Genomic DNA, 24,996 nt, shown 5'->3' on the forward strand with positions numbered 1-24,996 from the left:
ATTTACACTGTGTTTCCTTGGTATCAGTCTTCTGATAGTTTGTTATTTACACTGTGTTTCTTTGGTATCAGTCTTCTGATAGTTTGTTATTTACACTGTGTTTCTTTGGTATCAGTCTTCTGACAGTTTGTTATTTACACTGTGTTTCCTTGGTATCAGTCTTCTGACAGTTTGTTATTTACACTGTGTTTCCTTGGTATCAGTCTTCTGATAGTTTGTTATTTACACTGTGTTTCCTTGGTATCAGTCTTCTGACAGTTTGTTATTTACATTGTGTTTCCTTGGTATCAGTCTTCTGATAGTTTGTTATTTACACTGTGTTTCTTTGGTATCAGTCTTCTGATAGTTTGTTATTTACACTGTGTTTCTTTGGTATTAGTCTTCTGACAGTTTGTTATTTACACTGTGTTTCCTTGGTATCAGTCTTCTGATAGTTTGTTATTTACACTGTGTTTCTTTGGTATCAGTCTTCTGACAGTTTGTTATTTACACTGTGTTTCCTTGGTATCAGTCTTCTGACAGTTTGTTATTTACACTGTGTTTCCTTGGTATCAGTCTTCTGACAGTTTGTTATTTACACTGTGTTTCCTTGGTATCAGTCTTCTGACAGTTTGTTATTTACACTGTGTTTCTTTGGTATCAGTCTTCTGACAGTTTGTTATTTACACTGTGTTTCCTTGGTATCAGTCTTCTGACAGTTTGTTATTTACACTGTGTTTCTTTGGTATCAGTCTTCTGACAGTTTGTTATTTACACTGTGTTTCCTTGGTATCAGTCTTCTGATAGTTTGTTATTTACACTGTGTTTCTTTGGTATCAGTCTTCTGATAGTTTGTTATTTACACTGTGTTTCTTTGGTATCAGTCTTCTGACAGTTTGTTATTTACACTGTGTTTCCTTGGTATCAGTCTTCAGACAGTTTGTTATTTACACTGTGTTTCCTCGGTATCAGTCTTCTGACAGTTTGTTATTTACACTGTGTTTCCTTGGTATCAGTCTTCTGACAGTTTGTTATTTATACTGTGTTTCCTTGGTATCAGTCTTCTGACAGTTTGTTATTTACACTGTGTTTCCTTGGTATCAGTCTTCTGACAGTTTGTTATTTACATTGTGTTTCCTTGGTATCAGTCTTCTGATAGTTTGTTATTTACACTGTGTTTCTTTGGTATCAGTCTTCTGATAGTTTGTTATTTACACTGTGTTTCTTTGGTATCAGTCTTCTGACAGTTTGTTATTTACACTGTGTTTCCTTGGTATCAGTCTTCTGATAGTTTGTTATTTACACTGTGTTTCTTTGGTATCAGTCTTCTGACAGTTTGTTATTTACACTGTGTTTCCTTGGTATCAGTCTTCTGACAGTTTGTTATTTATACTGTGTTTCCTTGGTATCAGTCTTCTGACAGTTTGTTATTTACACTGTGTTTCCTTGGTATCAGTCTTCTGACAGTTTGTTATTTACATTGTGTTTCCTTGGTATCAGTCTTCTGATAGTTTGTTATTTACACTGTGTTTCTTTGGTATCAGTCTTCTGATAGTTTGTTATTTACACTGTGTTTCTTTGGTATCAGTCTTCTGACAGTTTGTTATTTACACTGTGTTTCCTTGGTATCAGTCTTCTGATAGTTTGTTATTTACACTGTGTTTCTTTGGTATCAGTCTTCTGACAGTTTGTTATTTACACTGTGTTTCCTTGGTATCAGTCTTCTGACAGTTTGTTATTTACACTGTGTTTCCTTGGTATCAGTCTTCTGACAGTTTGTTATTTACACTGTGTTTCCTTGGTATCAGTCTTCTGACAGTTTGTTATTTACACTGTGTTTCTTTGGTATCAGTCTTCTGACAGTTTGTTATTTACACTGTGTTTCCTTGGTATCAGTCTTCTGACAGTTTGTTATTTACACTGTGTTTCTTTGGTATCAGTCTTCTGACAGTTTGTTATTTACACTGTGTTTCCTTGGTATCAGTCTTCTGATAGTTTGTTATTTACGCTGTGTTTCTTTGGTATCAGTCTTCTGATAGTTTGTTATTTACACTGTGTTTCTTTGGTATCAGTCTTCTGACAGTTTGTTATTTACACTGTGTTTCCTTGGTATCAGTCTTCTGACAGTTTGTTATTTACACTGTGTTTCCTTGGTATCAGTCTTCTGATAGTTTGTTATTTACACTGTGTTTCTTTGGTATCAGTCTTCTGACAGTTTGTTATTTACACTGTGTTTCCTTGGTATCAGTCTTCTGACAGTTTGTTATTTACACTGTGTTTCCTTGGTATCAGTCTTCTGACAGTTTGTTATTTACACTGTGTTTCCTTGGTATCAGTCTTCTGACAGTTTGTTATTTACACTGTGTTTCTTTGGTATCAGTCTTCTGACAGTTTGTTATTTACACTGTGTTTCCTTGGTATCAGTCTTCTGACAGTTTGTTATTTACACTGTGTTTCTTTGGTATCAGTCTTCTGATAGTTTGTTATTTACACTGTGTTTCTTTGGTATCAGTCTTCTGACAGTTTGTTATTTACACTGTGTTTCCTTGGTATCAGTCTTCTGACAGTTTGTTATTTACACTGTGTTTCTTTGGTATCAGTCTTCTGACAGTTTGTTATTTACACTGTGTTTCCTTGGTATCAGTCTTCTGACAGTTTGTTATTTACACTGTGTTTTCTTGGTATCAGTCTTCTGATAGTTTGTTATTTACACTGTGTTTTCTTGGTATCAGTCTTCTGATAGTTTGTTATTTACACTGTGTTTCCTTGGTATCAGTCTTCTGATAGTTTGTTATTTACACTGTGTTTCTTTGGTATCAGTCTTCTGACAGTTTGTTATTTACACTGTGTTTCCTTGGTATCAGTCTTCTGACAGTTTGTTATTTACACTGTGTTTCCTTGGTATCAGTCTTCTGATAGTTTGTTATTTACACTGTGTTTCTTTGGTATCAGTCTTCTGATAGGTTATTATTTATACTGTGTTTCTTTTTCACTAATTGCTATGCAAGATATTGTATCCTTTTATTATCGATACAATAGCTGTTACTCCAAAAGTGTTTACAGCCGATTATCTACCTATCAAAGAACAAAGCGATGCGATACTTGTATCCGAAAGATTTTATTGACTATTATCTATGTAATAGAGTAACGAAGGTGATGTGACACTCGTTCCCCTAAAAGTGTTATTACTCACCCACCAGGAAAACCAAGATATCTGAAATACTTGTTACACTGATATGGATTATTCACAAACTCAGTGATCATACGTCACAGAGTGTGTGTTCAAGCCACATGGGCTATCTGCTGAGCCCATCGAGGAGAATCGAACCCCTGATTTTAGCGGTGTAAGTCCGGAGACATACCGCTGTACTAGCGGGGGACTTATACGTCACAGAACTTTATATATATTGTTTCATCTACGACAATTAATTTATTGGTCAATTGGAGTAGCGATAAGGCAGTGGGCCTAGCTTTATAACAAAGACATTTGACACATTGTTATACCATTATCGTCCATTTTTTCTGTATTACACCATATGTCTAAATGTTATTTACTCCAATGAGTATATCCTTATTTTTCAGTAAATTTGTAATGAGCATATCTATAAAAATATATATTATTCGACTCGTGACGCTTCATCTTATTTACAATCCTACAAAAAGGTTTCTTTAACTTTAACGTTACACAGCATTTTCAAATGATACTCAGATCACAAGCTTATACTTGTAAACTCCCTTGATAATGTACTTAATTGCATCAGAACGTTGACTTCCTCAGGTGAATGGCCGAGTATAGCCCAGTGGTCAGTGTATCAGACTTTGGAGCTGAGATTCTGTGTTTCGCGTCACGTCACTGCCACACTTTGTAACCGTGGCTGCGTTATAAGAGTGGCAGTGAAATCTCTATTTTCCGTCTGACAAAAGTAACCCAAGAGCTGGCAATGAGTGAAATTGGCCACTTCTCTAATCATCACATAAAACTTCGGGACAGCTTGCAGAGGTAGTTCTCTTTCAGCTTTGCGCGAAATCTAACAAACAAATAAAATCCACCGACCCTAAAAACGCGACAAATTCAGTGATGGAAATCTTCTATTCTACTGTTTGAACATTGAGAAGAACGAGTTTCACCAAAATAAGTTCAGGTTTTCATTCTATACGCTGGAAATAGTTTTTAAGCATTAACAGTGTTAATAGTTTTAGTGTCCATGCCATTTATTTACAGATAATATGCGTATGTTATTCATTTTACCACTATGAGATTTAGTAACTAGCGACGGACGATCGTTTGTTTGAGCTAGGCCATGTTGGTCGAAGCTGGTTTAAAAACTGTGATTTCATAGGAAAAATTGAAACTTTAAATTGCTAGCATAAAATATTGGCTTAAATAAGATCAGTGTCTATAACCTTCTACTGTTTCTTCCGTATAAAAACATAAAGAGAGCTCATTCTCAAGACAGCTTTAGACCATTTTAAACCTAACTTCTTCATCGAGCTCTTGTGAGGAAGTAGTCCGTGAAATCGTTACTTAACAACTAAAATCGCTAAGAGGGTGTTTTACAGACCCCAGCCTTAGATTATGTAAACAATTATTCAACAGAAATTGTTTATGTCTGCCTAAACTCACTTAACTTTATGACTACAACGAAATACGTGTATATATATATATATATATTTAACAGAATTCTCTTCGACTTGAAAATACAAATTCGTTCTTAGACTTCACTACAAATTTTTATTTATCAATCTCTTGATATATGTGATATGTCTGCAGAAAATATTGAGTATTTATATGTGTGTATGTGTGTTAGTTACTTTCTAGTCTCCAAACATGTTAACAAATAAGGAAAAGAGTAAGTCTTTTTTATTTTGTACAACATGCTATATTAATAAAATGCATCCAGTTATCGCGATATAAGTGTTGTCTGCTTTTTTCAGTGGTATAAAGAAGCAATACATTAATTTTGTGTCAATTACTTATAGAGTCGCCATCTATTTCCTTTAACTACTATTACAATACTGTTTTTCTTTCGAAGTAATGGTATTTACGTTCAGAGCTATTTTCACTACTTCGCTTTGACTTTACACAATAATTTAAAATTATTTTTTATTTCGTCGAAATTATAATAAAGCGTATCTATCAAACCATTTATTCATGTATTTAATTATAGTTAACAGTATATTTTTCTAGCTAGTAAGTAAAACTTACTTGGACCGGCAGTTGTAGTTTCTTGATATAGTTTTCTTCGGTCTGGTTCTTACAAGGAATAAAACATACAAAAGACATAAAACATACGTTTATAACCAAAGCAATTATGATTATGACAACTAAATAATGAAAGTTTCAATCACCCGATGAGTAGCGATAAATCTACAATCATATGAGGACAAAAAATTCCGGATTTGGATTAATCGTGATGGACACAACAGATAGCCCGATGCGCCATCTTTACTCTAAAAAAAAAAAAAAAAAACACTGAATAAGTCAACGCATTTTAAAATATTTCGCGTCGGAATCTGCATTAACTTTTTTTGACTGAAAAGAAACGAAACTAAAATCATACTTTAAATGTGAATGTATAGGTCATATTCTATCCATTCTGTGTAAACTAAAAAAACTAAACAGTATTCAAAAAAACTATTCAGGATTGAATGGAATTTTCAACTTTGACGATACCATACCCATAGTTCCATGCCAGAGTACCAATAGTACCCACTGTTTGCTCGGTTCTTGAAACCTAATAATGAGATTGGTTGTTACTTTTATATCACGCTCACAGCGGAACCTCCAGACAGCTTTCAGCGCCCTCACACTGAACAACATTCAATATATCTAGCAAGACCTATAAAGTATAAAGATGTTTGTTTAGAATTAAGCCCAAAAACTACAGAATGGGCTACCTGTGCTCTGCCCACCATGGAACTCGAATCGCGGTTTTCAGCGGTGTGAGTCCACAGACATATCGCTGTGCCAATAGGGAGCAGGTATAACGAGTAGTCAAATAAGAATTTTGTTTGTTAATTGTTAAGAACAAAGCAACACAATAAGAGATCTGTGATCTTTCTACTGCGAGTATCGAAACTCGATTTTTAGCGTTAGTGGTTAAGTAACTGAGAAACAGACAAAAAGAAATAAATTAATTTCAGCTTTGAATCACAGCTGATACATAAGTACACTATTAACATCGCAATATGTGGCTGTGAGGGTGTTTTTCAAGTGCTTTAATATCAATCGATTTAAAAAAAAACATTTTTATTATATAGAGTGTATTTTGCATACCTAACCCTATCTGATATTTGTATTACTGACTCCTTCTATCGATGTATTAGCATTAATTTGACACAAACAAGTACTTAATTCTATAACGTATTAGATAAGATAGCGTGTTGTTTTTTCATGTCTAAACCTGTAGATGATATTAAACGGATTTCGTTAAAATGACATTCTTAAACTTTCACATTTCCATCACGATTTCTGTCACTAACCGGAACATAAAATTCTATGATACAAAACTATATTTATTTCCACCAACGAGGAAACTTGTTGGTTTTGTAGTTAATATTTTCAGACAGATCTGGTGTTGGTTTTATTTATAAATTACCAGTTGTACAGAGAAACATTTTATATTGTGCCCAGCAGTGTTTGTGTTTTGTATATATATATATTTAAGAATGCTTATCTCTGATTATTTTGATCAAATCTGACTTTCCTAATTCCATTAACAATTGTATGTAGATATTGTAATTAGGCCTTCAGTCTCTGGCGTCATTTTAGATTTCTTAGAGTCTATGAGTATTCAAACTTTTTTTTTTATATATTTACATGAATATACTTCATAACTTATTTCTCATATTTTTGTTACAATGGATAATAAAAATTCTAAAGTATTATGTTTATTAGTGAATCTCATGTTTTTATAGTGGAAATTTTGTAATGCATATCATATTATGGACGATAAAGTATAACTTTTTAACACTATTATATTTTGCATTGTGAATGTTCCCAGTAAAGTCATAGGTTAAAGAGTTGTGAAAAGTTCTTATAAAATGCATTTGTTATATCAAGATACATTTAATTATATTTTATAAAACTTTGCACTTTATATATGATATAAATGATATAAATTAATAAATTAAGAGTTTTGTCATCTGCAGTAAAGAAACGCTTCATATTATGTTTTGTGCTGCCATCTAGTAATAGCAGAGAAAAGTTAATATTAACAATGTTATTATGATCACTCACAATGTCTATTTGTTTGAAGTAAAGCACAAAGTTATATTATGTGCTCTGCCCACCAAGGTTATCGAAATCTGATTTTTAGCATTATAAGTCCACAGATATACCGCTGTGCCACTAGCCACTTGGAGGCCACTCTTAATCCTTTAAGATGACACAAGTTAAATAAATAAGTTAAATCGCATAAATAATTAATCATTAGTTACGTGATGAAAAAAAAGACTTATAGTTTCTATCACATTAAGCAAATTGCTATGCAACAAAAAGGCTTCTTTTGTAAACTGATGTCAATATTTTAATTTAGCGTTTTTTGTTTGTTTTTTTTCAACTTAGGAACGTCGAAAACCAAAATGATTTTGATAAGATTTACCAAAAACAAAACAGGCAGAACATTGTTTTAAATATAAATGACTAAACTTCATCTTCACTTATAAATTAAAATGATTGACTGACTTGAAAATATAGAATAACTGATTAATAAACTGACTAGTAAAACCCTTAAAACCGATACTAAATATAAAAGTAATTTAAAACAATTGTCTGCATTCTTTCCTAAATATTTATGACTCCTTAGTTAAAGTTGGACAGTGAACATGAAAGTATAAATTATTTAGCACAACCAGATATATATTATTATTATTGTTGTTGTATAGCAAAAACTATTTTATAGTTAAGAAGTAAATTATATAATTTTCATAACAAATAGAAGTATGAATTGAAAGATAAATCTTTCTCTTGTCCCATCCCAGTGGCACAGCGGTATGTCTGCGGACTTACAACGCTAGAATCAAGTTTTGTTCCAGTGGTGGGCAAAGCTAGGATAGCTCATTGTGTTTCTTTGTGTTTAACTTCAAACAATCTTTCTGTTAGTAATCGTCACTACTAGTGCCATCTAGGTTCGATATTTAATGCTGCTAAGAAAGTATCTGCAAAAAATTCCTTTATTTTTATTTTAAAAATAACAAGAAATCATGATAGAAATGAAATAAGAACCCCATAAACTTAGCGTCTTCGAAAGCGTTCGGGTTATAGGGTTTTTATTTCATTTCTATCATAATTTCTTGAACCTACATGTTTTTCTAACATCATGAAACATCTAATTATTTAGGGTTCAAATTTTTATTATGAAACATCTAATTATTTAGGGTTCAAGATTTTATTATGAAACATCTAATTATTTAGGGTTCAAGATTTTATTATGAAACATCTAATTATTTAGGGTTCAAGATTTTATTATGAAACATTACATTGAAGTTCCACTGATCATTGTTTCTTATGTTGCTTTATTGTTTGAAGAGCTAATTATTGTTCCTAGTCACTTGTCACTCATATGTATACCACTGTCTATCACTCATATTATACGAACATTCAGTTTTATATATTTTTCACATATATTATCCTCTACAAACTTTTCGTCCATTTTTTACAATATTGATCTCCAGTTTCTCGGCTTTCAAACTATGTTTAATTTCTTGGCACTTTCAGCTACTTTAACATTTTAAAAGTTTGGCGTTTTTCTTCCTTGTTTTCTATATTTTTGGATTATACTTGGTAATGATTATTCATATAGGTTGTCAAGCATTTGACCTGAATAAATACCACGTCTACGTTAATCTAAAGTTTTAATACAGAAATACTTAAAATCGAAACTTGAGTTTTTAGAATTAGTATGACGTCTTGAAAAGTTCACAAACGATTTCATGAATTTTTTAATGTTAATAAAAAACTTAGTAAAAAATCATTAAGACGACTTGCTCTTTTTTTCGTGGCCATGTTTCATTAAATGAATTATTCGATTCGAGTTATAATGGTACTACTCAAATATGACAAGGTTTGGCAGCATGAAATATTTATTTAATTGTTAAGCAATCAGACGTAAGTATTTTAAATTATCCCAAAAATAAGTAAAACAATATCCTCACCCATCAATGGTGTTTCTGTATCTCCTCCAAACATGGAATCGTTCTCGAATATAAAGGTGGCTTTGAATCCTTGTGATGGAAAATGACTCTGACTACGGAACACGATGTACAATTCCGGACCTGTTGAAACAGTCTCCACAAAAGTGTTAGTATTACAGAGTTCTTCAATTACAGGGCTTTCAACACTACCACCATCATGAATTTCTATATTATCTGGATCATTAAGGCAACTGAAACAGTTAAAAATGAATAATTTAATGAATGAATAAATACATTGAATAAACGATACATACGTATCATTATTTGAAACTATATTGAGTAAAACATTTGGAAGGAACAGATATTATCGAAGTTAAATAAAGTGTGTACTAGAAATGAAGAAAAAATATTATACCCTATAATTAACATAATTTATTTATTTTAAATTTTAAAGTATGATCTACGGGTAAAAATCTTTCAGATTAATTATTTATAATTTGTTTTACATAGTGTTATTTATAATTCGTGATTAAAGTAGAGTTTACGTCACCGATACAGTTTATTTTACCTTAAATCGCTTTTCTGAAGATGAACTTGTTCAAATATGATCTTAACCCGTTCGTTCTGTCTCCCTATAAACAGATAAGAACACTCCACATCTTTAGGATAGGTGCTAGGGTATTGTGGGGAGAAAAAGCGCCCCTTACTCTGATTGATTTTCTCACTTACAAACTTGTAGTCGCACTTAGTTCCATTTTGGTGCTCCCCAACGGTTTGGAATAAAGCTGAAAAATGATTATTTATCAGTGCTTAAATCATACCCTTGAATCTATCTTGATATAAACATCGTATATTGATCTTTGTGTTGCTTGAGGATATTAATGTTTTTAATTTAAAGCTTTGCTTATAGAAGATTTACTTCCAAACCTCAACACCACAGACACATTTTATTTAATAAATTCAAAAAATTCATTAACTCAAGTATTATCGACATTAGCAACAGGATTAACAAAATTTCAATTTTTATCTTTTCACCATAAGCAGGTGCATAACTGGGAAATATTTATGTGTACACTTCAAATGTAAAGATAATAAATACTACCACTAGGAGTGAACGAGGGTATGACTCCCCTAGAAAATTGTGAATTTTTAAAGGGAAATGGTGTGTGTTCGTAGGATTTTTAGCAGTGTTTACCAAAGGCGTTTTCTTTCCTTTTATTGAAACTTTATGTGCATGAATTGCTGTCTAGACAGTTTCTTAGATAATTTTTCACGATATTGCTAATAGTTTATTCTCCCAAATATACAGGGCGATACGTAAAAAAAAATTAAATTCATTTTTCTGTCCATCGTAAAATAATAGGTTACTGAAAAAAGGTTTAATACACTAAAAGTACTATTGTTCTTGAGTAGCAAGAAAGAAGTTGAGGGCTCGAAACTCACCTACATCTAACTGTCGTGTTCTTGAGTAAGATACGTTGCCTAAAATTAGCTTCAGTCTATCTATAGCTCTATACTCTCATCCTACTGAGGAGTATTTTGAAAACGTTCTCACTGGTTTTTACTTGAGGAAATCAAAGTTAAACACCAACCTAGAGCACCTTTAAAATAGATACGTTTAACAGAGTTTTATACTAAAAAAGTTGTTTTTTATTTCTACTCTTATTTTTACTGATTTTAAAAATATGTTTCAAATTTTATAATCATTCCTTTCTCGTGTAAGATAAATTTTAAATCCCATAATATCGAATAAAAATAAAGCGAAACAAATCACGTAAGAACATCATTTTTGTGACTAACGCTTTAAGTTCGTTACTCTATAGCGCTTTTAAACGTTAAAATTTTAAAAGACTGCCATCAGGTATCGCTCTTCTTGTAACTTTTTGTTTGTTTTTGAATTTTGCGCAAAGGTACAAGAGGGCTATCTGTGCTAGCCGTCCCTAATTTAGCAGTGTAAGACCAGAGGGAAGGTAGTTATCATCACCACCACCGCCAATTCTTTGGTTACTCTTTTACCAATGAATAGTGGGATTGCCCGTTACATTATAACCCACCCACGGCTGAGAAAACGAGCAACTTTGATGTGACGTGGATTCGAACACGTGAACCTTGGATTAAAAGTCGAATGCCTCAACCACCTGGCCATGCTTGGCTTTATTATCGTAAAACAAAATATATTTTCTGGCAAATCTCTGGACCAGAGCAAGTACATATTCGATCTACTCTTTCTTTTTGATCAATAAAAGCTGAAAGTGTTTAGGAGTCGGTAAAATATTGTCGATTGTGAACAAAAAGAAGGTGTAAAATATGACTACGTTTTCATTTATTTAATTATTCATAAACACCTTTAGTTATGGTAATGGTATATATATTAGTACACGACAAAAACCCACGTGAAGTTAAATGAAAAGATATAGACTTTTATGACCTTATTACGCGCCAGTAATCATGAGTAAGTAATTCCTATCAGTGCGAGTTAAAGAATATGTCGTGCTGTGCTCAGCAACTGAAAATTGCAACGTGGTAGATCTAATATGACGGCGTGGCAATATAATTCGTTTATTTTTACCTGAAACTAGCAAAAATATTGTTTTATGAAACTACTTTGTGTGTACATGAAAATCTCAGCACATTTGAGTGGATCAATACAGTATTTTTTTTTATCTATTTATCTCATAATTCTATTGTAGATTTGCTGCTAATCATGTTGATGATGTCAGGATAAAATACAAAGATTATCAATAGTGATATGTTCAGATTGGGGATTTATAATTTCCAAAGAAGGAATATAAATTGTACTCAATGACATTGGAAAATAAAGAAAGAAGGTTAGCTAAGATTATCCAACGAATCGCACCCACGGCCATAATAATCAAATTATATCGTCTTGAACCAGATGAGAATCCACGAACACGAATGTCTGTATCAAAAAGCCATCCACTTGTCCCAGGCAATAATACGTAGCATAATCGAGAATACGTATTTTTGCCTGGGAAGTAAGTGGAATGGGCTTTTAGATACAGACTCTCAGTCTGTTTAAATGATTCTCAAGTAACTGGAGAATTAAATAATGTTGCAGTATAGTCAACAGACATACAGTGTATATGGATTTATGTGCGATTTAAGTCTTTAAACGTGTGCCGGGAAACCGTCATCACTGTATCACAGATGGTTAATGAAAAATATGCAAGGACTAGCGGTGTGTTTATGACAATAACAAACAGCCTTATGAAGGAGCATTTTGCAACAGAAACTACGCTGCAGATCTATTGACAAGTTGTACGTACGTCAGATAGATCATAACTAGACAAGATGACATAGGCTGCGGGGATGTAATGAGGTTCCAAAATTGTTTTAATATAACGTATGCAACCGCTGTATTAGTTTATAATAAAAGTTGTCGTGTACATCTCTACATATTATAGACTCCCAAAATAAAAGGGTTTTAGGAGAAGAGTCAAGTGAGTGTATTTCAAACACAGTTACCACATTTGATTTTAATATCATGATCACACACTAAACCTGATAAGTGCTGTATGTAAATATCAATCACAACCAGTGCTAATCAGTCGTTTACTTTGGTCTATCGAAAACTAAAGTAAACCGACTCAATACAATATATATGTTTAGATTTTTATACCGAACTTCATTTGTTAGTTGTTAAATACCTCTATAATTTACTTGTTGAAAAACAAGATGTTAAAGCTTATCTGTTGTGAATCTCAAATTTCAATGAAAATTCAAAAATATTTTGTATATAAAGAAATAATTAGAGATCCATAACTTGTCACCTTTATGGCAAATAGAGGAGGTTCGACATTTTTTGGGCTTGAGATTGGTATCAAAATGTTACTGTTTTCATTTGAACTAAGTGGTACTTTTCATATGTTATTAGGATTATTGTTTGTGTATCGTAGTTAAGCTCAAAGTTACACAATTGGTTTCCAGAGGTGACATTTAAACAGACTGGGATCTTTATCTTGGTGAGCCCATACCTGTTTGCCTCGTTGAAAAACAAAGTATCAAAACCTAGTTCCTAGCATTCTAAGTTCGAAAATTTAATGCTTGTCACTTGGGGAAAGAGCTACTTAGACTAAAACACTTATCTTGTGTTTTATTTGTTTGTTTATTTTTTACAGTTTCCAGCTTCTAAGCCTAATTTGACAACATAACCCTGCATTTGTCTTTTGATGCCGACAGATGGAAGCACATACATATTTGTTGTTCTCAATAGCTTCATTATTCATCTAGTTTTGTGTTAAATTGTTACACTTATTTTAGGTGGTAACAAAGAAACAAGATGTGATATTCAATGTTTATTTAGCGATTAACAAAGACAATTATTTTGAATGTTAGTGTTTTCTTATTTCAAATAAATAGTTTATTACTATTTAAACATCTTTCAATATTTTGTTCAATGTTTGTTCATGCTAGAACAGTGTCAATAATCAAGTGGACTGAGAAGAAACAGTAAAATGTGGTTAGGGTTCATCTAAAGCAAAATAAACACGAACTCAAATTAATTTGTTGGTTTTGTTGAATCTCGTGTAAAGCTACTAATAGATTATCTGGGCTAGCCCTAATTTAGAAGGGTAAACTAGTAAAAAGAAACACTACAGTAAATGAAACAAACTTCAGAAATTTTGGTATTAGAGAAACTATTTCCAACGCATTTGGGCATTCTCTGCACTGTAACTTGTCTTCATATTTTTACTGACGTGCCCTAACCATCAGGATAGGTTAGGCCGAAAACAAACTACAGACAGACTAGAATGTGGCCAGTTTTCTTATCGATTGGTGAACGCGCAAAACTTTGAGAATGTGGCTACGCCTACCTTAAGAGTAAATAGCCGTTGTAATATAACATTAATTAGTGATCAAATAGTAAACGGTATTTCCAGTATTTCAATTCTTGGTTAATTACGTGTATACAGATAATTGAAGATTAATAAGACAATTGTTATTAATCAATCTAGTTAGTAATACTTCGATCAGTACGTCATCTAGAATGCATTTTGAATTTTCGATGACAATGTCACCATGTGTAAGAATTAAACCAGATGTATGAAATGTTCCAGGTAATAAAGAAATATGTAAACTTTAGTAATGCCAGTCACCCTGAAAGTTAACAATCCAGCTTACCTTGATGTTACCAGTTAGTGAAGCTTTAATTAAATAAAAAATACGCGAAACTCTTCAGTTTTTATTTACAGTAAACTGAAATTTAAGTAAGTACAGTATACCTTAATTACAAAATGATAAGGCTGAAAAATGTTCACCTGTTCTTTATATTATTTATATGTGCTTTTATGTTTGCCATAGCGGTTCGTAGAACATTAAAATTCGTAGAAGTTCGAAGTTAACATTATCGTCACTAGGTGATGCTATTGGTTTATACTTGTTCAATTCGTATGTTTGGTCAGGAAAGCGATTTTGGGCTATCTGCAGTGTCCACCGTGGAGAAACGAACTCCGGATTTTATTTATGTAAGTCTGTATACAACTGCTGTCCCATCGGCGGACTTTTCATTCAAAGAAATATATCCAGAATATATCATTAGCTTATTGTTAAGCATAAAGCTACACAATGGTTTGTTTTTTTGTGAATTTCGCGCAAGGATACAAAAGAGCTATCTGCGTTAGCCGTCCCTAGTTTAGCAGTGCAAGACTAGAGGAAAGGCTGCTAGACATCACAACCCACCGCCAACTATTGGGCTACTCTTTTACCAAAACATAGTAGGATTGACCGTCACATTACATTATGTTTAGTGTGATGGGGATTTGAACTCGCGACTCTCAGGTTACGACTCGAGCTCCCTGACCACCTGGCCATGGCGGGTCCCTACCCTATGGGCTATTGTTGATATTAAATAAAGTAGTTTTAAAAATATGTTAATAAAGTAAACGTTAATATTCAATGCAAGTACATTTTTGTTTAAAATAAAAAAAACACTTCACAAAAGTGGTAATGTTTATGTTTTTATTTAAAAATGATATTTAATGATTATTTAAAAGCAAATCACAATACTTGTGTCAACTTAATTATTTCGATGAACGACAACAGTAAAAAATTTGTTTTTTCTAGAGTGTAATAATTACGTAAAATTCTTAATTTTACTTAACTAGATGGTTCTTTTAATTTTGTCTTTGAACTTTCATAACTGATTGAGTTTTTAGTACATTCATTATTGTGTTGTAAATCACCAACGTTGTTTTTTAAGTGCTCAATTCCTTCTTATATCTTTCTCCAACTGTTAATGAAAAAAAAATCAAAATACCACTGTTTCGGATACTTTTTCACTGTCTTAAAATTTTGATCTAATATGACCATTAATGTTACAAACTTATTGAAATATCGTTAAGTAATTTCTTGGGTAACGAGGCTCTTAACGCTATTTGAATTTATTTAAAATGGAAATTTTTAATTTGACGGAAAAGTATTTTAAATTTTTATTCACGTTACTTAGTTCTTTTCGTTGTGATTCTAAATTAATTATTTGATTAAAAAACACTTAAACCTTTTCTTTACATGAAAGTGTGCGTGCATGTTTTTCTTATAGCAAAACCACATTGGACTATCTGCTGTATCCACCGAGGGGAATCGAACCGCTGATTTTAGCGTTGTAAATCCGTAGACTTACCGGTGTTTGTAAGATATACCAAAATTTTAATCCTGTTTAGTGATATGTATTTACGATGGCTTGCTCTAATTTCTTTGCCAGTTTCTCTTCTATTCGTTTTATTTAGAATAAAACTTCAGTTAATCTTTGGCATATAGAGATTTACTTACTCTTACTGAGGAAGCGAAAAGTGCCTCGAAAGCCTGTGTTATTTTCATGACGCCAGTCTGTGTGAAATTCGAAAATCAAAGCGCTCTCCGAGGAATAGTGAGTCTGTTGAATATCAGATAGTTTGCCACAGAGGAACGTATTGTGGCTGGTGTTCTGGTTTACTAGCGGTTCCTTCAAGTGTAAGTATAGTTTCACATAGTCTCCATATTTACACCTATAATAAAAACAGCATTTGAATGAGATCTTCCTAATGGTATCATAAACAGTGCCCTCAAGCACACTGCTAAACGATTATATTACTAAATTACTTACACGTTTTAGCTTTTACTACTTGTAAAAATAGCTTGCGACAATAGAGCTGAAACTGAAAGATAAAGTGAAACAAAAAATAACGGAGTCAAGAAACATTCCAACTGAAAGAAAATTGACATGCACTTATTTATATTGTTTTCAGATAACAATGATCTAATTTAATCTAAAACACTTATGTCTGCATAAGACATGAGAAAAAAAAACACATTATCGAAGAGAAGTCGACTGTGATCGAAAAGTCTCTTGTTGACTGACTATTATATTTTTGACTTTATTGTAGAAACTTTCATCAACATCCCACATAGTTTACAAACACAATTGATAACAACGAGGAAGACAAGCTGTAGTCGCATTATCCGAGTGAATTCTGGAATTATCCGTTAGGCATTGGTTAAATTGAGGGTAACCCTCACTAGCTAAGAAACTAGGTAAGGAGAACCCCTTAATTATGCGAAACAAGGAGCCAAGTGAAGCTGAACACAATATTATAGGATAATTGAAAACCTACAGATGAGCTTACAAGAAGTAACATACGTGTAAGATGGGTTTTCAATGGATATAGCAACAGTTAGGTGGATCTGGAAACATTGGATGTAGTGAACCTTTTATCTTGTCACTGAATGTCATTCACGGTCGTATAACTTTTGTTGACAATATTCATTCTCGCTCTTTTAGCTGTAATGTAAATTCATACTTAGTTAAATGTTCTACTGGATAGTTGATATATACTGTTTAAGCTTCCTGAGAGGAAGGACCTAGTAGATTAGACACAATACCTTCCCTTCCACTTCCACGAGCTCCAAATTTTCATTTTGTTTACTGCTGTCAGGTAAAATAACAGATGACAATAGAAAGTCATGAATAAACAGTAATAAAATTAAATATGTTGAAATAAGATTAAAATCCACAAAAAGAATTGGTTGTAAAATCTGAAGTTCATAAAATTGTATAAGCAAACGTTATTTACACTGAACTATAAATAAATGTTCCATTCTGCATTATTTCTGTGTCAACTTAAGCATCTAGTGAAACACATTTGTCTCACTTGTAAACCAAGCACAACTTTTAAGATTAACACACAAAAAACAGACAAGATCTTTGTATTGATTTTTTCATATCCTTAAACTCTTACGCACTTTAAATTGAATTTCTACAGAGGCTCAATCTTATTTTAGAATAATGATGCGTGTATGTTGTTACTGTAACACGTCTCTGCAAATGCGAACTTTGGCATCAGTAGCTCATATACATTTGTTCCACTACGAATTTCTGGTAATTCCACAATGATGCCGAAGGTACAGATAAAGCTGGAGAAATACGAGTCTCATCTCTGTATAAGGATATTTACTCTTATAATGAGACTGTTAAATAATGTAGATGCAAAGAACAAATGAATTTGTTTTTAAAAAGTTTTCAATGTTCTCCATAAAAGCAGAAAATGTCATATAGCAGAATATTTCGAACACCAATAGGGTACGAAATTACACCTCAAGCAAAACTACATCTCATAGGTTGTGCACCTTCTCTGGTAGGAATAACGCTGTCGTAATTTGCATACAGTTATTGTACTCCCGTAACTTCACTGAGAAGTTTTTCCACAACGCCACATCATTTAGCTTTTTTTCAGATCTTAACCAAATTTGTTTTCTGGATAAGAACAGCACCATCTTGTGGCCTGTAGTGTCATTAACTTTGATTTGTTTGATTATTTAAAGAACAAGATCATTCAAATTTATTCCTGCGTAACATTTTCTAACATTTCTCTCGTTCTTGTGGCTACTATTTTTAGATACAGCCTTCTCCCAATATGATACAACCTTCTCCCAAAATGATAAAAATAGTAGCCACAAGAACAAGAGTAAAATAGTAAAGAAAAGGATTTATGTTCTGACCACAGGAATTGTTTATAAAGATTTCATTGTTTTTATTCATGATTGCATTTTAACGTATGTTCTCTTCCCAGGTAATTCATGCGCAAATAAACAGTAAAATTTTGACTAATCCAAAGACTTATCATTGAAAGAAAGTCTTCGCTCAGAGTAGCTTGTTAGACTCATAGTTGGGACAACTGATATTATTAGTTATAACAACTAGAACCTTTAAAGTTGTCGTGGCTGTGGGTGATCACTAAGATTTTTAATAAATCCGGAGACTGAAAATATGTAATATTTGCTTTATGAATACCAAAAGAGAATTTTGTAATATATTTATATAGAATGTTATGAAGAAATCCCACATGGTCCTGTATATACTTAAGTGAAAATTAATGTAGCATGGCATAATATATATACACTTTATATGTGCGTAGTTCTGCACACAAATATGGACGTGTTCCAAAAAAACAATTCATGAATGTTGTATGACACGAATTAATCAATGTTTATGCAGATAACACAAATACAACAAAGGAGTGAAAATAAGACATGTGATCTGATTATTAAGACACGTGGTTACTCATGCATTAAACAATCATGTTACAGTGTACCTGATACTTTTATTAATGCTGGTGAGAAAATGGAATTTTGTTTAACAGATAAGAGAGAGCTCGCACTAACTTTAAAAGAAAGCACTCGAAACCCAGTGAAGAATATTTTCAATTAGTAATTTAATATTTATTTAACGAGCGAGTTAAATCAGTTGTAAAAATAGTAATCGCAGACAGTAGATTTTAGGTTATAACAAATATAAACTTGATTTAAACTAAGTGTTTTATTTGGTTATCATTTAATAATTTTAATCATGAGGGTATTTTATCTGGATATTTTTAAACAGTTGTTTCAAAACAAGGTGTAGTTGAAATGCACGAAAGTGCAAACTATGAATGTTCAGCCTGAGTCAGAAAGCAAATTTCTGCTCTGAAGTCATCCTAATGTGTAATAAATTTGCTGTTAAAATCCTCAAGTGGACACTCAGTTGTAAGCTAGTCAAAGGAATAACCTAACAAAGGCTAGTGGACTAGATCGATCACAAGTTAATTCGTTGTCTCCACATGATTTAGATATAAGTCTATGTAAGCCTGTTGAAGTAGAACTTGATCAGAGCAATAGTTAATTGTCATGCCATCACAGCATTGAAGTGCGTGTTTCTAGCTGGAGTTCTGGAGAATCAAAATACAGCTTGTCATATTCAGTTCTTAATTCTTTATATATGATCAAATTCTCGACTTTTTTATATGTTGTCTTTGACGAGCTCTGTAAAAATTAATTATGTGGCTTGATTACTCGTACTTTATTATGATGTTTGTAAGTAAGCACAAAGCTACACAATCGGCTGTGTTCTGCTCACCACGGGTATTGAAATCTGGATTCTTAAGTTCACAGACATACCGTTGTGCCATTGTGGGCACTCTTGAATGGAAGATCAAGATTTGATTTAATGACAAACGTACTGATAACTTTGTGAAAATCTCTCCACCAGACTGCTGCTAATATGAAGTCTACGAAGGAAGATAATCTAATGATTAGATTTTCTGACATGCTGAATTAGTACACACTGTTAACGGTCTTATATGAAGTCTGTGAAATTACAAGTTCCTCTTGCGTCTACCACCACCTTGCTATCGCACGTGTCCCAACTAAAATCAGTGAAGAAGACATTGCAAATCTAAATCTACTGCTCAGCACCACTAGGTGTGTGGTGTACATTATGTGTTTTCTTCTCCTTTTTTATTGTTATTAATGTTTTTTCATGATCATTTGATCATGTAGTATAAATGTATACATTAAAGTCTTCAAACTATTTTATCACTAACTCAATTTTTTTTATCTTTTATTTTTCCGGACAAATGCATAAAATGAAAAAATGTAATATTTAACACAGATAACTTCTTAATTAATATGTCCTCAAGGTTTATACTTTCAGGCACGAACAAAAGTCACGTACAAAAGAAAACATATATCATTCTTTAACGATACGGATTACCTTTATTCAATTTTATCAGATCGCTTGAAACTTACTGTTCTTGTGATTTTGTGTACAAGTGTATTTCACTTCAAAAAATGTTTTCTTCTTCTTCAGATAACATGTTAGGATTTGGTGTTGTAAAAGCTGCTTGAGTCTAGGTTGTCACGTTTGTTTCTTTTACCTTTTCCTATGTGCTTGATTGCAGCTGGTAAAAATATGAGTTCTAACGGGTTGTACGTTCTTATACTTCATATAATAATAATAATGCAACTACTAATAGCAATCAAACTAATACTAGATTACAAGGTTACCTCAATTATCTCCTGTAGACCGTTAATATATTTACTTTATACGGTTGGGCTTTGGTGATTTTCACTTTCACGATGTTTTTGTTACAGATGTAATCTGTATCATTATAGTACAGACAGTCTACTTAATCAACATGTAGTGATGTGTACGTGTTTAACGTGGGGAGAACAACTTAACCAACAGTTTCAAAAACCAATATGTTGATTTCTTTCATTTAATTTTAAAATTAAAAATGGACCAAGATAGTCTGAAGTTAAAGAATCCAAAATCTGTGATATACGTGTAACAGAATTACCGTTATATGTTTGTTATAATACCTACACATGATTCTGCAAAGTTTTCTTTTTTGTCTGTGACGTATTTTCTTAATTGGGTATTGCGTAAGTCTCTTCTGTTCTCGAAAATTGTAGAATATTGTTGAGTAAGGATCAACAATGTACTATGTGTGTACATGTATATAATGTTAATGACATAGAGTATCTCGCGCAAGAATATTGGTGAAGGTTCTAGAAACTCGCATGACTTGTATAAAAGTGACGCGCCAAGACAAGGAGACAGAGTATTGTTCGACAGCTGCAGTCCGTATGCTATAGGCATAGAAAAGTATAACCATGATTAACATTTATCAAATGGAAAACTACAGAAATAGACCAGAAACGTATGTTGATTTCGAACATTCTAAACCGTTCAACCTTAGAGAATTACTGTTTCTTCGAGAACATGAAAAATCTTCTTTGGTAAGAAGTGGACTTTTAACCCGATGTGAAGCCAATCAAGAATAAGGCATCGTTTGGCTTAAGTGAGGTACAACAATATAAACTCAGAATTAATCTGTTCGTCGTGGAGTTGAATCGTCGATAAAATATTTAATTCTAAACCAGATATAAGAATTTATGTGGCGTGTAAGTTTGTAAAATTGTTGTATATAAACCATCATTTGTGATAACTATTAGTAATAACCGTTGTTATTAATTTTAGTGTTTTTATGTTTGCATATTAAAATATATTTGTGTTAAAAAAGGAAAATGTGTGTATCATTTGTGGTAGCAAATGACTTAAATTTAATATATATTAACCTTTAATTAACCACTAAGCTTAAATTCAAATTGCAGGTTATTTGAATTAGTTTTTTTTTTTCAATTTTCGCGCAAAACTACATGAGGACTATTTGCACTAGCCGCCCCTAATTTAGGAGACTAGAAGGAAAGCAGCTAGTCATCACAACTCATCGCCACCTTGTGTGCTACCCTTTTCCCAACAAACAGTGGGATTGACCATCTTATTCCCATACGTCTAAAAGGCCGAGCATGATTGGTATGAGAGGGATTCGAACTCTTGACCCTCATATTATGAGTGGAGCGCTCTAACCACCTGGCTATGAAGGGCTCTTTAAAACAGTAATACGTTAACATACGTAACATAATAAATCGGAGACTCGTTTGAAATAAAATAATGATACGTAACATAATATGCGAAATGTATGTAATATTTCCCTTCTTCTTTAGTTTACCAAGATTTTTCAAAAATTTGTACAAATACACGTTTTTAACAGTATGTTTCACTTTGACAAAAAAGCCTTTGTTAAAGAATGCGGTTAAATTCCTTTCATTCTAGTTGTCTATTGTTCTGAATCATTCCTCTTTAGTTTCACCAGTGCTTTCTCCTGCTAAATATTGTTAGATATAAAAATAGACTAGATAAAGGAAAATTGTGATCTTTTCCACTGGTAGATAAGTTATACTTTGGGCTTGTATCATCTCTTGTTTTTCTACTGGTATAACAAAGAGTAACATGGGTAGAGCATATGCGCTGAGAGAGAGTGTGTTATTGTATTTTTTTAATAAAGTGATTGTGCTTTCCCAATTTTAACTAGGTTAAAATAGCGTTGCCTTGTGACTTGTGTTCTCATTAACCTTAACTTGTGTTTTTGTTTAGTACAGATTTCTGATCCTTTTGTGCTTATTATTTTTTTCCACGTTATTTCAGAGTCACAAAGATTCATATTTACTTGTGTATAATATTTCTTGTCCTTCCTCTAGATACTGTATTTACTATTTGTATCTGTTGAAATATAACACTGACCTTGGTGTCTTTGTTACAATAGAATTATAATATCGGGTAATAGTCCACAACATAACTGAGGAAGATTAACGATTAGAATAGTAGTTGAAAGGCAGAACAGGATCCAGAATACCTTTCTTTAATAGTGTGATTAACCCTAAGTAAACAAATATTTAAACCTAATTTGCAAATAGTATGAATATATACAGTGTCTGCACTAGGCGCATTTACAGATTTCGTCCTGCTCAGTTCCGTTTGATATTGCCAAGTTTGGAGAGAGACTTTTGGACTCACAACCACGGAAAATTATATATTTCTAGTCATCAGGTTTCAATAGTTCCTTGTTAACACTAGAACTGTAGGAAGGATTTAACCAAAGATGATATTCTAGAGATGTTGATTTGAAGTGATTAATTAAAAGTTTCTAGACATGAGGTTCTGGAGATGCTGGTTTGAAGAGATTAATAGGAGATTTCTATAGACAATATATTGAAAATATAATATGGAATGGTCAATAGGAGATTTCTGAAGACGACGTTTCGAAAATGCTAATTCAAAGTGATTAAAGGTTTCTAGATACGATATTCTGAAGATGCTGGCTTGAAGTGATTAGTTAAATGTTTCTAGAGATGGCATTCTAAAGCTGTTGGTTTGAAGTAATTATTTAAAGATTACTAGAGATAATGTTCTTAAGATGCTGGTTTGAAGTGATATGAAGGAAATTTCCAGAGCCATCTACTAAAGGTAGCCATATACACAAATTCTGATATAGAAGGATAGGCATAAAATATTACGAACACTACGCGGTAGAAAGTCAAATTAAGCTTAAGGATAAGTGCATAATGAATGTCTTCAACCTAATAGTAAAATGTCAAACAAACGTATTTGATTTACAGGCAATAGTATAAATGAAATACAGCTGATCTTCTAACGTGTTAAATAATGTACTTCTGAGTTCAAAAATATAAACCTAGTGTTATAAAGACGTTTATTTACTATTTCATATTGCATTACTCCGTATGTTCGTCTTGCATTTGTTTCTATATTATGAATAACATAACGATTATTTTCGTGAAACTGAAATGATAAAGCTATTATTCAATATTCAATTAAAAGCAATTGGTTTCTTAACGCAGAACTCACTCAAGCTCAACGCAATAACGCTGGGAGGTAATCATTTTACATCATCAACGAAGCGCAAATTGGAATCCTGGGTGTTTCGTTCCATGATTCGCTGTGAGACTCATGTATTGCCAGATGCGGTCCAAATCTAAAGTTTCTGTTCCAAAAGTGGTCAACGTCGTTTACGGAAACTGATTAACGTTATTGAAAATCGAACATGCCACGAGGAACCCATGTGGTTAGGTGAGTTAAATATTCCATAAACGATTAGCATATCGGGTTACGTAGAATTTACACATAAAAGAATATAGTAAACATATTTACATAAAAGAACTGAAAAACTGAGTAATTAGTGAGCAAGGATAAGATTTAGGCAACAAATCAGACATAAACGTTATCTTTGTTTACGTAACACTTATTAAACATGTCAGTATAACAGATCTGATATGCACTTGTATGTTTCACTAACCTGACAATGAATGTACCTGCCTATCTTACTACTAAATATTCATACACGTGAGCAAACTGTGTATATTGTGGATCGACATTATTTTAGTATTATTTCTAGACTAAATGATCTCGTGTTTGTCAGATAGCCAGCCTTTACAAAACATGTATTTAAGCCACACTACTTATGTAAAATAAAGAATATATTGTATATTTATTCATACAAAATCCTTTCACTCACCGTAACTTATTTGTACGTACTTCTGTTTCGAATGAGTTTGTATGGTAAATATTACTCATCCATCAAAGATATTTATATTTAGCAAAGCTATCATAAGATAAAATATTACATAAATGTAAAATTATCTTGCATATACTGAAATGAAAAATTAAAAAATGTGAATAGTATGGTGAGACAGCGATAAAAAGGAAACCAGATTTTTGATATTAAAATTGAAATACTTGAATTATCAAAGATTATTAAATTACTTCGAAGCGTTAAGAGTGTTATGTGGCTTCTGACTTCTTTCATCACGTGGTACTTCTAATATCTCTTGTTTCGTCCTACACGCATCATTTCTTATATTTCACATCATCAGTCACCATGGTTCTACTTCTGTCTCCATTGTTACACTCTACGTCTACATTCTTGTTGTAGTTTCTTCACTCCCAATCTAACCGTCTTTCGTCGTCTTTGTCACCTCTTGCACTTCTCGTGCATTTCAATGTCAACCATGGTGAGTTGTTTATTCGCTTTTCTTCTAACTTGTCACTTGGTTCATTTTTTTAACCTTCTTTAGTTTTATGGACATCAGATCTCTCATTGTTTTTCTTTTACACAAAATTTCTTTTACATTGTTTTCAATACTGTTTCTCACACTTCATCTTAAGTTATATATCTTAATTTTTATATCTTTGTTTTCACAAGAATGTATATT

General features: G+C 32.4%; 1 protein-coding gene across 5 annotated transcripts in view; it reads right to left on the reverse strand.

Annotated features, from left to right (window-relative positions):
• LOC143229284 (suppressor of lurcher protein 1-like) overlaps positions 1 to 24,996 on the reverse strand; it is a 200,675-nt gene that overhangs the window by 82,824 nt on the left and 92,855 nt on the right. For 3 of the 5 annotated variants that reach the window (XM_076461412.1, XM_076461408.1, XM_076461409.1), the window contains 4 exons: positions 15,904 to 16,118; positions 9,683 to 9,899; positions 9,136 to 9,365; positions 5,186 to 5,233 (listed from right to left, as the gene is read on the reverse strand). In XM_076461412.1, coding sequence (XP_076317527.1) covers positions 5,186 to 5,233; positions 9,136 to 9,365; positions 9,683 to 9,899; positions 15,904 to 16,118 — 710 coding nt within the window. The remainder of the gene's footprint in view (positions 1 to 5,185; positions 5,234 to 9,135; positions 9,366 to 9,682; positions 9,900 to 15,903; positions 16,119 to 24,996) is intronic. The other 2 variants (XM_076461410.1, XM_076461411.1) reach the window with 2 other exon arrangements.

Source organism: Tachypleus tridentatus, chromosome 10, assembly GCF_004210375.1.
Source record: "Tachypleus tridentatus isolate NWPU-2018 chromosome 10, ASM421037v1, whole genome shotgun sequence".
NCBI classification, from domain to species: domain Eukaryota; kingdom Metazoa; phylum Arthropoda; class Merostomata; order Xiphosura; family Limulidae; genus Tachypleus; species Tachypleus tridentatus.